Source organism: Oncorhynchus masou, chromosome 29, assembly GCF_036934945.1.
Source record: "Oncorhynchus masou masou isolate Uvic2021 chromosome 29, UVic_Omas_1.1, whole genome shotgun sequence".
NCBI lineage: Eukaryota > Metazoa > Chordata > Actinopteri > Salmoniformes > Salmonidae > Oncorhynchus > Oncorhynchus masou.
This window is the reverse complement of record NC_088240.1, coordinates 89,769,297-89,781,887: the sequence shown is the minus strand read 5'-3', so window position 1 is coordinate 89,781,887 and position 12,591 is coordinate 89,769,297. Positions and strand designations below refer to the sequence as shown.

Here is a 12,591-nt window from a genome sequence, read left to right as displayed (position 1 = left end):
ATCAACGTGCACGGCATGGACAGCAGCATGTACGGTATGGACAGCAACGCGTACGGTATGGACAGCAACGTGTACGGTATGGACAGCAACGCGTACGGTATGGACAGCAACGCGTACGGTATGGACAGCAGCATGTACGGTATGGACAGCAACGCGTACGGTATGGACAGCAACGTGTACGGTATGGACAGCAACGCGTACGGTATGGACAGCAACGCGTATACCAAAGAATGAGGTCTTGACTCACAACCAGTATAGTTAGTACTTAGTACATGCTACTTAATGCAACTAATTTGTGCCAACACAATAATGTTGCGTATGTTGTATTTGTTGACAGCTGTGCTCCAGAAGTACCTGGACAACTACGACCTGAGCATTAAGGTGATCTACATCCTGGGTACTCTGAGCTTCTCCCTGGGAACTGCAGTCATGGCGATCTTCCCTAACGTCTATGTTGCCATGGTGATGATCAGCACCATGGGCATCATCTCCATGAGTATCTCCTACTGCCCCTATGCTCTGCTGGGCCAGTACCACGAGAACAAGCAGGTGAGGATCACTGTGGAACACCATAGATCACTATACACTGAGTGCACAAAACATTAGGAACACCTTCCTAATGTTGAGTTACAGCCCCTCCTCCCTTGTCCTCAGAACAGCCTCAATATGTCGGGCCATGGACTTTGCAGGGTGTCAAGTGTTCCACAGGGATGCTGGCACATGTTGACTCCCATGTTTCCCACAGTTGTAAAATTAGCTGGATGTCCTTTGGGTGGTAGACCGTTCTTGATACATTCCCTCAATTTGTGAAGCCAATGCGGAACGCCCGATAGCTGTAGTGTAGCTGAGCCAGTACATGAATTCTGTCTCACGTCCTTTCTATTAAATGGTAACAGAACTACATGCCCACATGTCTTGTAGTGTTAAATGAGACAATACACTGAGAACTCCAAACATTAGGAACACCTCAACAGCCTCAACTCATCGAGACATGGACTCTACAAGGTGTTAAAAGAGTTCCACAGGGATGCTGGCCCATGTTGACTCCAATGCTTCACACAGTTGTCAAGTTGGCTGGATGTCCTTTGGGTGGTGGACCATTCTTGATACACAGGGGAAACTGTTGAGCGTGTAAAACCCACCAGTGTTGCAGTTTTTGACACAAACCGGTGCACGTGGTAACATCTACCATACCCTGTTCAAAGGCACTTAAATCTTTTGTCTTGCCCATTGACCCTCTGAATGGCACACACACAATCCATGTCTCAATTGTCTCAAGGCTTAAAAATCCTTAGAAAGGAAGGAGGACCAAGGCACTCTTCATATAATTATTTAAAATGCCATTTTGTATGGCATGTTCAATGAAAACAAAGTTTAAACTCTCTGTTTCGGCTGCATGGCCTTCGTCTTCAACATGTCTCCATCTACACTGTTTGAAGTGGATTTAATATCAACAAGGGATCATAGCTTTCACCTGGATTCACCTGGTCAGTCTATGTCATGGAAAGAGCAGGTGTTCTTAATGTTTTGTACACTCAGTGTAGATTACTTTAATTCACTATAGATCTTAACAGACCTAGTTAGTAGACGCTGCCAGTACCACGAGAACAAGGATGTCGGTACACTTTCAAAGGGGTCATATTGTTAATAAAAACGACTTGATATGGATATGATGTTGCTCATTCTAGGCCAATGTGATGATAATAGAGTTAGACTATTACCTAGTTCCAATCTTAGGACTGATGTGAGACATGAGTAAAAACAGGTCATTTCTTCCCCCCTTTGTCTCTACCGCAGTACATCCACCACAGTCCGGGGAAGTCGCGGCGAGGCTTCGGCATCGACTGTGCCATACTGTCGTGCCAGGTGTACATTGCCCAGATCCTGGTGGCGTCTGCACTGAGCACGGTGGTGGACGCGGTGGGCAGTGTGCGGGTCATCCCAATGATGGCATCTGGAGGCTCCTTCCTGGGCTTCCTCACCTCCACCTTCCTGGTCATCTACCCAGACTCCTCCACTCCCACCACTACGCAGGACCAGGAGGGGTATGGAGAGGAAGGGGCTCCGGCCCTGGTGGCCCCAGAACCAGGCCCCAGTGGTAGCAGTATGCAGGAGCCAGTCGTCCTTCTCAAAACGTCGCCTAAGGGCAGCAGCAGCACGGCACACTACGAGTCCACTATTTAACAAAGAAGAAGAGGGACAAGGACAAAATACTGGTGGCATCACAATAGTCATAAAGTGGCTTCCTCTCTTTGTCTCCTTTCTTTAATCTGCACATACAGTGACCAAACCTTAACACTCACTAGGCACATGAGTTCCAGTGGGATGGACTGTTCCAATGAACACGTTGTACATTTCTTGACATATGGCTGTTTTTCTTTTCCTCGTGGGGTTCAAATGTTTGTGGTTTCACTGATTACGTCCAAAATAGCACCCTACTCCCTTTTATAGTGCACTTTTTACCTAGTTCCATAAGGCTCTGGTCAAATGTAGTGCACTAAATAGGGAATAGGGTGCCATTTGGGACTCATTCACAGTTTGAAAGGCCTGCAGGCCTTATCAGACGGAGTATCCACAATATCAGAAGGAGTATCCACCTCATACACAGGATCTAATGCTGGACTCTTTTTTTTTTTTACTCATGGGATCTAATGCTGGACTCTTTTTCTTAAACGTAACTTGGACTTTTTCTGTAGATGGTTGTTTAGACTGCACATGAATATTTTCACTCCGTTTCTAAATTGAAAACATTTTTTATTGATTTTATTTTGTGATTATATGAAATGGTTTGAGTGACCGATTAACGTTTTTAGATCAAACTTAGTTTCCCCACAGACAGAATGATATAGGAGTCCCTATGTTACTGTGACTCACTAAAGATGCTGCAGCCCCAGAGGATCCAGTTTAGAACAGTATGGGAGTCCCTATGTTACTGTGACCTCACTAAAGATGCTGCAGCCCCAGAGGATCCAGTTTAGAACAGTATGGGAGTCCCTATGTTACTGTGACTCACTAAAGATGCTGCAGCCCCAGAGGATCCAGTTTAGAACAGTATGGGAGTCCCTATGTTACTGTGACCTCACTAAAGATGCTGCAGCCCCAGAGGATCCAGTTTAGAACAGTATGGGAGTCCCTATGTTACTGTGACCTCACTAAAGATGCTGCAGCCACAGAGGATCCAGTTCAGAACAGTATAGGAGTCCCTATGTTACTGTGACCTCACTAAAGATGCTGCAGCCACAGAGGATCCAGTTCAGAACAGTATGGGAGTCCCTATGTTACTGTGACTTCACTAAAGAAGCTGCAGTCACAGAGGATCCAGTTTAGAACAGTATGGGAGTCCCTATGTTACTGTGACTTCACTAAAGATGCTGCAGCCACAGAGGATCCAGTTCAGAACAGTATGGGAGTCCCTATGTTACTGTGACCTCACTAAAGATGCTGCAGCCCCAGAGGATCCAGTTCAGAACAGTATGGGAGTCCCTATGTTACTGTGACCTCACTAAAGATGCTGCAGTCACAGAGGATCCAGTTCAGAACAATATAGGAGTCCCTATGTTACTGTGACCTCACTAAAGATGCTGCAGCCACAGAGGATCCAGTTCAGAACAGTATGGGAGTCCCTATATTACTGTGACTTCACTAAAGAAGCTGCAGTCACAGAGGATCCAGTTTAGAACAGTATGGGAGTCCCTATGTTACTGTGACCTCACTAAAGATGCTGCAGCCACAGAGGATCCAGTTCAGAACAGTATAGGAGTCCCTATGTTACTGTGACTCACTAAAGATGCTGCAGTCAGAGGATCCAGTTCAGAACAGTATAGGAGTCCCTATGTTACTGTGACTCACTAAATATGCTGCAGTCAGAGGATCCGGTTCAGAACAATATAGGAGTCGCTCTGTTACTGTGACCTCACTAAAGATGCTGCAGTCACAGAGGATCCCAGTTCAGAACAATATAGGAGTCGCTCTGTTACTGTGACCTCACTAAAGATGCAGTCAGAGGATCCAGTTCAGAACAGTATGGGAGTCCCTATGTTACTGTGACCTCACTAAAGATGCTGCAGCCCCAGAGGATCCAGTTTAGAACAGTATGGGAGTCCCTATGTTACTGTGACCTCACTAAAGATGCTGCAGCCACAGAGGATCCAGTTCAGAACAGTATAGGAGTCCCTATGTTACTGTGACCTCACTAAAGATGCTGCAGCCACAGAGGATCCAGTTCAGAACAGTATGGGAGTCCCTATGTTACTGTGACTTCACTAAAGAAGCTGCAGTCACAGAGGATCCAGTTTAGAACAGTATGGGAGTCCCTATGTTACTGTGACTTCACTAAAGATGCTGCAGCCACAGAGGATCCAGTTCAGAACAGTATGGGAGTCCCTATGTTACTGTGACCTCACTAAAGATGCTGCAGTCACAGAGGATCCAGTTCAGAACAATATAGGAGTCCCTATGTTACTGTGACCTCACTAAAGAAGCTGCAGTCACAGAGGATCCAGTTTAGAACAGTATGGGAGTCCCTATGTTACTGTGACCTCACTAAAGATGCTGCAGCCACAGAGGATCCAGTTCAGAACAGTATAGGAGTCCCTATGTTACTGTGACTCACTAAAGATGCTGCAGTCAGAGGATCCAGTTTAGAACAGTATAGGAGTCCCTATGTTACTGTGACCTCACTAAAGATGCTGCAGCCACAGAGGATCCGGTTCAGAACAATATAGGAGTCGCTCTGTTACTGTGACCTCACTAAAGATGCTGCAGTCACAGAGGATCCCAGTTCAGAACAATATAGGAGTCGCTCTGTTACTGTGACCTCACTAAAGATGCTGCAGTCACAGAGGATCCCAGTTCAGAACAATATAGGAGTCGCTCTGTTACTGTGACCTCACTAAAGATTCTGCAGCCATCAAAGATCCAGTTTAGAACAGTATAGGATTCGCTGTTACTGTGACCTCACTAAGGGGCGGCAGGGTAGCCTAGTGGTTAGAGCGTTGGACTAGTAACCGAAAGTTTGCAAGTTGAAATCCTCGAGCTGACTAATATGTCGTTCTGCCCCTGAACAAGCAGTTAACCCACTGTTCCTAGGCTGTCATTGAAAATAAGAATTTGTTCTTAACTGACTTGCCTAGTAAAATAAAAATTTAAAAGATGCTGCAGGCACAGAGGATCCAGTTCAGAACAATATAGGAGTCGGTCTCTTTTACTGTGACCTCACTATACCACAGAGGATCCAGTTCAGAACAATATAGGAGTCGGTCTCTTTTACTGTGATCTCACTATGCCACAGAGGATCCAGTTCAGGACAATATAGGAGTCGGTCTCTTTTACTGTGACCTCACTATGCCACAGAGGATCCAGTTCAGAACATTATAGGAGTCGGTCTCTTTTACTGTGACCTCACTATGCCACAGAGGATCCAGTTCAGAACAATATAGGAGTCGGTCTCTTTTACTGTGACCTCACTATGCCACAGAGGATCCAGTTCAGAACAATATAGGAGTCGGTCTCTTTTACTGTGACCTCACTATGACACAGAGGATCCAGTTCAGAACAATATAGGAGTCGGTCTCTTTTACTGTGACCTCACTATGCCACAGAGGATCCAGTTCAGAACAATATAGGAGTCGGTCTCTTTTACTGTGACCTCACTATGCCGCAGAGGATCCAGTTCAGAACAATATAGGAGTCGGTCTCTTTTACTGTGATCTCACTATGCCACAGAGGATCCAGTTCAGAACAATATAGGAGTCGGTCTCTTTTACTGTGATCTCGCTATGCCACAGAGAATCCAGTTCAGGGTCAGTCAGTTACATTCCCTATTATAAACACGATCCACTAACTCTCTTCAGTCTATTGACATGTACAGTGCCTTGCGAAAGTATTCGGCCCCCTTGAACTTTGCAAACTTTTGCCACATTTCAGGCTTCAAACATAAATATATAAAACTGTATTTTTTTTTTGAAGAATCAACAACAAGTGGGACACAATCATGAAGTGGAAAGACATTTATTGGATTTTTCAAACTTTTTTAACAAATCAAAAACTGAAAAAATAGGCGTGCAAAATTATTCAGCCCCTTTACTTTCAGTGCAGCAAACTCTCTCCAGAAGTTCAGTGAGGATCTCTGAATGATCCAATGTTGACCTAAATGACTAATGATGATAAATACAATCCACCTGTGTGTAATCAAGTCTCCGTATAAATGCACCTGCACTGTGATTGTCTCAGAGGTCCGTTAAAAGCGCAGAGAGCATCATGAAGAACAAGGAACACACCAGGCAGGTCCGAGATACTGTTGTGAAGAAGTTTAAAGCCGGATTTGGATACAAAAAGATTTCCCAAGCTTTAAACATCCCAAGGAGCACTGTGCAAGCGATAATATTGATATGGAAGGAGTATCAGACCACTGCAAATCTACCAAGACCTGGCCGTCCCTCTAAACTTTCAGCTCATACAAGGAGAAGACTGATCAGAGATGCAGCCAAGAGGCCCATGATCACTCTGGATGAACTGCAGAGATCTACAGCTGAGGTGGGAGACTCTGTCCATAGGACAACAATCAGTCGTATATTGCACAAATCTGGCCTTTATAGAAGTGGCAAGAAGAAAGCCATTTCTTAAAGATATCCATAAAAAGTGTCGTTTAAAGTTTGCCACAAGCCACCTGGGAGACACACCAAACATGTGGAAGAAGGTGCTCTGGTCAGATGAAACCAAAATTGAACTTTTTGGCACAATGCAAAATGTTATGTTTGGCGTAAAAGCAACACAGCTCATCACCCTGAACACACCATCCCCACTGTCAAACATGGTGGTGGCAGCATCATGGTTTGGGCCTGCTTTTCTTCAGCAGGGACAGGGAAGATGGTTAAAATTGATGGGAAGATGGATGGAGCCAAATACATGACCATTCTGGAAGAACCTGATGGAGTCTGCAAAAGACCTGAGACTGGGACGGAGATTTGTCTTCCAACAAGACAATGATCCAAAACATAAAGCAAAATCTACAATGGAATGGTTCAAAAATAAACATATCCAGGTGTTAGAATGGCCAAGTCAAAGTCCAGATCTGAATCCAATCGAGAATCTGTGGAAAGAACTGAAAACTGCTGTTCACAAATGCTCTCCATCCAACCTCAGGAATGGGAAAAAAGTTCAGTCTCTCGATGTGCAAAACTGATAGACATACCCCAAGCGACTTACAGCTGTAATCGCAGCAAAAGGTGGCGCTACAAAGTATTAACTTAAGGGGGCTGAATAATTTTGCACGCCCAATTTTTCAGTTTTTGATTTGTTAAAAAAGTTTGAAATATCCAATAAATGTCGTTCCACTTCATGATTGTGTCCCACTTGTTGTTGATTCTTCACAAAAAAATACAGTTTTATATATTTATGTTTGAAGCCTGAAATGTGGCAAAAGGTCGCAAAGTTCAAGGGGGCCGACTACTTTCGCAAGGCACTGTATATCATGAAAACACTCAGGGCTATTATACAGCACAGATGATATGATGTCCAGGTTACACCAAAAGTCCAAAGACCCAATCAGGATATTCCTTTTTGTAGCTCACATTTGCCATTTACTGGGTTGAGTGGCCTATAGCCTACTGTTTACATGACAGAGTTGTACAAACGTTATCAGCCTTAATCAAATGCTGAAGTGATGATGCTTACATCCTAACACATATCAAGGGAACATGTTGTCAACCTCGATTATAGTATGCTGCATGGAAGAATACTAGATTTCATACTACAACTAGTAATTACAAATGGTCTATGATCATAAGATGCCTTTGGGCCCATCCAGCATTGAAGAAACCCTCCACTGTACTGTGCTACAGTAAGTAGCCCTCTGTTGTTCTGAACCATCTGTTCCACAGGGTAACGCACAAGAAAGGATATTGCTCTTTGTGTTTTTACATTTAACAACTGCAAAAGCTGTACTATAAATGTTGAGAACTTTAAGAGAGGACAGTGTGTGTGTCATTATCTATCTGGCAGAACATTCATACATCTGTTGAGAAATGTGTATAGAGATGAAGTCCCAAACGGCAGTGCGTTACCTTTGACTAGAGTCCAACAAGGCATGTCCAACTAATGAGCTGTGTGCCGAGAAGGTCTTCCCAGGCCCAGAGTGTTGGCTTTAGGAGTTGTTCCACCTTCGTGAGGTGGTAGGTAGAGGGTGGTATTCATCAGGAACCAAATGGAAGTAAAGGGGTGGAAACGGGGACGGACCTCACTGAATTTATCCAATCAAAAAGTGTCCTGTTGCAAAGCGTTTTGGAGGTGTTTTCAAGTGAAGAGGATTCATCATCACATCCAGCAGAAACATCTGGCTCTAGAAAGTGGGAAAAGGAACTTTTTGGTACATTTTTCTTGTCAACTGCTGTAATTTGAGAGGTTTGGTTGTAATGGGGAAAATATAAATGTCTAACTGGTTGTGAATAGTTTTAGTCTGGGAATTGTGTGCAAATGAGAAATTAAATTGCTCACACTCAAGTTTCAATCTTTATAATATAAATTATCTCAACATTTTGGTTTCAAAGACGAGCAATGCTTTTGTCAAAGTGGAAATGTTATATTCCCTTTGCTGTTGAGCTATACCCTGATAACAACTAACCTGCTGACCCTGATAACAACTAACCTTCTGACCCTGATAACAACTAACCTTCTGACCCTGATAACAACTAACCTTCTGACCCTGATAACTAACCTTCTGACCCTGATAACCACTAACCTGCTGACCCTGATAACAACTAACCTGCTGACCCTGTTAACAACTAACCTGCTGACCCATATAACAACTAACCTGCTGATCCTGACAACAACTAACCTGCTGACCCTGATAACAACTAACCTGCTGACCCTGTTAACAACTAACCTGCTGACCCTGACAACAACTAACCTGCTGACCCTGATAACAACTAACCTGCTGACCCTGATAACAACTAACCTTCTGACCCTGATAACTAACCTTCTGACCCTGATAACAACTAACCTGCTGACCCTGTTAACAACTAACCTGCTGACCCATATAACAACTAACCTGCTGATCCTGACAACAACTAACCTGCTGACCCTGATAACAACTAACCTGCTGACCATGATAACTAACCTGCTGACCCTGATAACAACTAACTTGCTGACCCTGTTAACAACTAACCTGCTGACCCTGTTAACAACTAACCTGCTGACCCGGTTAACAACTAACCTGCTGACCCTGACAACAACTAACCTGCTGACCCTGATAACAACTAACCTTCTGACCCTGATAACTAACCTTCTGACCCTGATAACAACTAACCTGCTGACCCTGTTAACAACTAACCTGCTGACCCATATAACAACTAACCTTCTGACCCTGATAACTAACCTTCTGACCCTGATAACAACTAACCTGCTGACCCATATAACAACTAACCTGCTGACCCATCTAACAGCTAACCTGCTGATCCTGACAACAACTAACCTGCTGACCCTGATAACTAACCTGCTGACCCTGTTAACAACTAACCTGCTGACCCTGTTAACAACTAACCTTCTGACCCTGATAACAACTAACCTGCTGACCCTGATAACAACTAACCTGCTGACCCTGATAACAACTAACCTGCTGACCCTGACAACAACTAACCTGCTGACCCTGACAACAACTAACCTGCTGACCCATCTAACAACTAACCTGCTGACCCTGATAACAACTAACCTTCTGACCCTGATAACAACTAACCTGCTGATCCTGACAACAACTAACCTGCTGACCCTGACAACAACTAACCTGCTGACCCATCTAACAACTAACCTTCTGACCCTGATAACAACTAACCTGCTGACCCTGACAACAACTAACCTGCTGACCCTGACAACAACTAACCTGCTGACCCATCTAACAACTAACCTGCTGACCCTGACAACAACTAACCTGCTGACCCATCTAACAACTAACCTGATGACCCTGATAACAACTAACCTGCTGACCCTGATAACAACTAACCTGCTGACCCTGTTAACAACTAACCTGCTGACCCTGATAACAACTAACCTGCTGACCCTGATAACAACTAACCTGCTGACCCATCTAACAACTAACCTGCTGATCCTGACAACAACTAACCTGCTGACCCTGATAACTAACCTGCTGACCCTGTTAACAACTAACCTGCTGACCCTGTTAACAACTAACCTTCTGACCCTGATAACAACTAACCTGCTGACCCTGATAACAACTAACCTGCTGACCCTGACAACAACTAACCTGCTGACCCTGATAACAACTAACCTGCTGACCCTGATAACAACTAACCTTCTGACTCTGATAACAACTAACCTGCTGACCCTGACAACAACTAACCTGCTGACCCATCTAACAACTAACCTGCTGACCCTGATAACAACTAACCTTCTGACCCTGATAACAACTAACCTGCTGATCCTGACAACAACTAACCTGCTGACCCTGACAACAACTAACCTGCTGACCCATCTAACAACTAACCTTCTGACCCTGATAACAACTAACCTGCTGACCCTGACAACAACTAACCTGCTGACCCTGACAACAACTAACCTGCTGACCCATCTAACAACTAACCTGCTGACCCTGACAACAACTAAACTGCTGACCCATCTAACAACTAACCTGCTGGACCCTGATAACAACTAACCTTCTGACCCTGATAACTAACCTTCTGACCCTGATAACAACTAACCTGCTGACCCTGATAACAACTAACCTGCTGACCCTGATAACAACTAACCTGCTGACCCTGTTAACAACTAACCTGCTGACCCTGATAACAACTAACCTGCTGATCCTGACAACAACTAACCTGCTGACCCTGATAACAACTAACCTGCTGACCCTGATAACAACTAACCTGCTGACCCTGATAACAACTAACCTGCTGACCCTGTTAACAACTAACCTGCTGACCCTGATAACAACTAACCTGCTGACCCTGATAACAACTAACCTGCTGACCCTGATAACAACTAACCTTCTGACCCTGATAACTCAAATTAAATGTATTTATATAGCCCTTCGTACATCAGCTGAAATCTCAAAGTGCTGTACAGAAACCCAGCCTAAAACCCCAAACAGCAAGCAATGCAGGTGCACGGTGGTTAGGAAAAACTCCCTAGAAAGGCCAAAACCTAGGAAGAAACCTAGAGAAGAACCAGGCTATGTGGGGTGGCCAGTCCTCTTCTGGCTGTGCCGGGTAGAGATTATAACAGAACATGGCCAAGATGTTCAAATGTTCATAAATGACCAGCATGGTCCAATAATAATAAGGTAGAACAGTTGAAACTGGAGCATAACTAACCTGCTGACCCTGTTAACAACTAACCTGCTGACCCTGTTAACAACTAACCTGCTGACCCTGTTAACAACTAACCTGCTGACCCTGATAACCAACCTTCTGACCCTGTTAACAACTAACCTGCTGACCCTGACAACAACTAACCTGCTGACCCTGATAACAACTAACCTTCTGGCCCTGATAACCAACCTTCTGACCCTGTTAACAACTAACCTTCTGACCCTGATAACTAACCTGCTGACCCTGTTAACAACTAACCTGCTGACCCTGTTAACAACTAACCTTCTGACCCTGATAACTAACCTGTTGACCCTGTTAACAACTAACCTGCTGACCCTGTTAACAACTAACCTGCTGACCCTGATAACAACTAACCTGCTGACCCTGATAACCAACCTTCTGACCCTGTTAACAACTAACCTTCTGACCCTGATAACCAACCTGCTGACTCTGACAACAACTAACCTGCTGACCCTGATAACAACTAACCTGCTGACCCTGATAACAACTAACCTGTTGACCCTGATAACAACTAACCTTCTGACTCTGATAACTAACTTTCTGACCCCGTTAACAACTAACCTTCTGACCCTGATAACAACTAACCTGCTGACCCTGTTAACCAACCTTCTGACCCTGATAACTAACCTGCTGACCCTGTTAACAACTAACCTTCTGACCCTGATAACTAACCTGCTGACCCTGTTAACAACTAACCTGCTGACCTTGTTAACCAACCTTCTGACCCTGATAACAACTAACCTGCTGACCCTGTTAACAACTAACCTGCTGATCCTGTTAACAACTAACCTGCTGACCCTGACAACAACTAACCTGCTGACCCTAATAACAACTAACCTGCTGACCCTGTTAACAACTAACCTGCTGACCCTGACAACAACTAACCTGCTGAACCTGTTAACAACTAACCTGCTGACCCTGATAACAACTAACCTGCTGACCCTGTTAACAACTAACCTGCTGACCCTGATAACAACTAACCTGCTGACCCTGTTAACAACTAACCTGCTGACCCTGATAACAACTAACCTGCTGACCCTGATAACAACTAACCTGCTGACCCTGATAACAACTAACCTGTTGACCCTGATAACCAACCTTCTGACCCTGATAACAACTAACCTGTTGACCCTGTTAACAACTAACCTGCTGACCCTGATAACAACTAACCTTCTGACCCTGATAACAACTAACCTGTTGACCCTGATAACAACTAACCTGCTGACCCCGTTAACTAACCTTCTGACCC

At 44.4% G+C, this 12,591-nt stretch overlaps 1 protein-coding gene across 3 annotated transcripts in view; it reads left to right on the top strand.

Annotated features, from left to right (window-relative positions):
• LOC135520953 (solute carrier family 45 member 4-like) overlaps positions 1-2,761 on the top strand; it is a 38,372-nt gene extending 35,611 nt beyond the window's left edge. For all 3 annotated transcript variants that reach the window (XM_064946830.1, XM_064946829.1, XM_064946831.1), the window contains 2 exons: positions 338-549; positions 1,798-2,761. In XM_064946830.1, coding sequence (XP_064802902.1) covers positions 338-549; positions 1,798-2,184 — 599 coding nt within the window. In that variant the 3' untranslated portion in view covers positions 2,185-2,761. The remainder of the gene's footprint in view (positions 1-337; positions 550-1,797) is intronic.
• Positions 2,762-12,591: the final 9,830 nt, after the last annotated feature.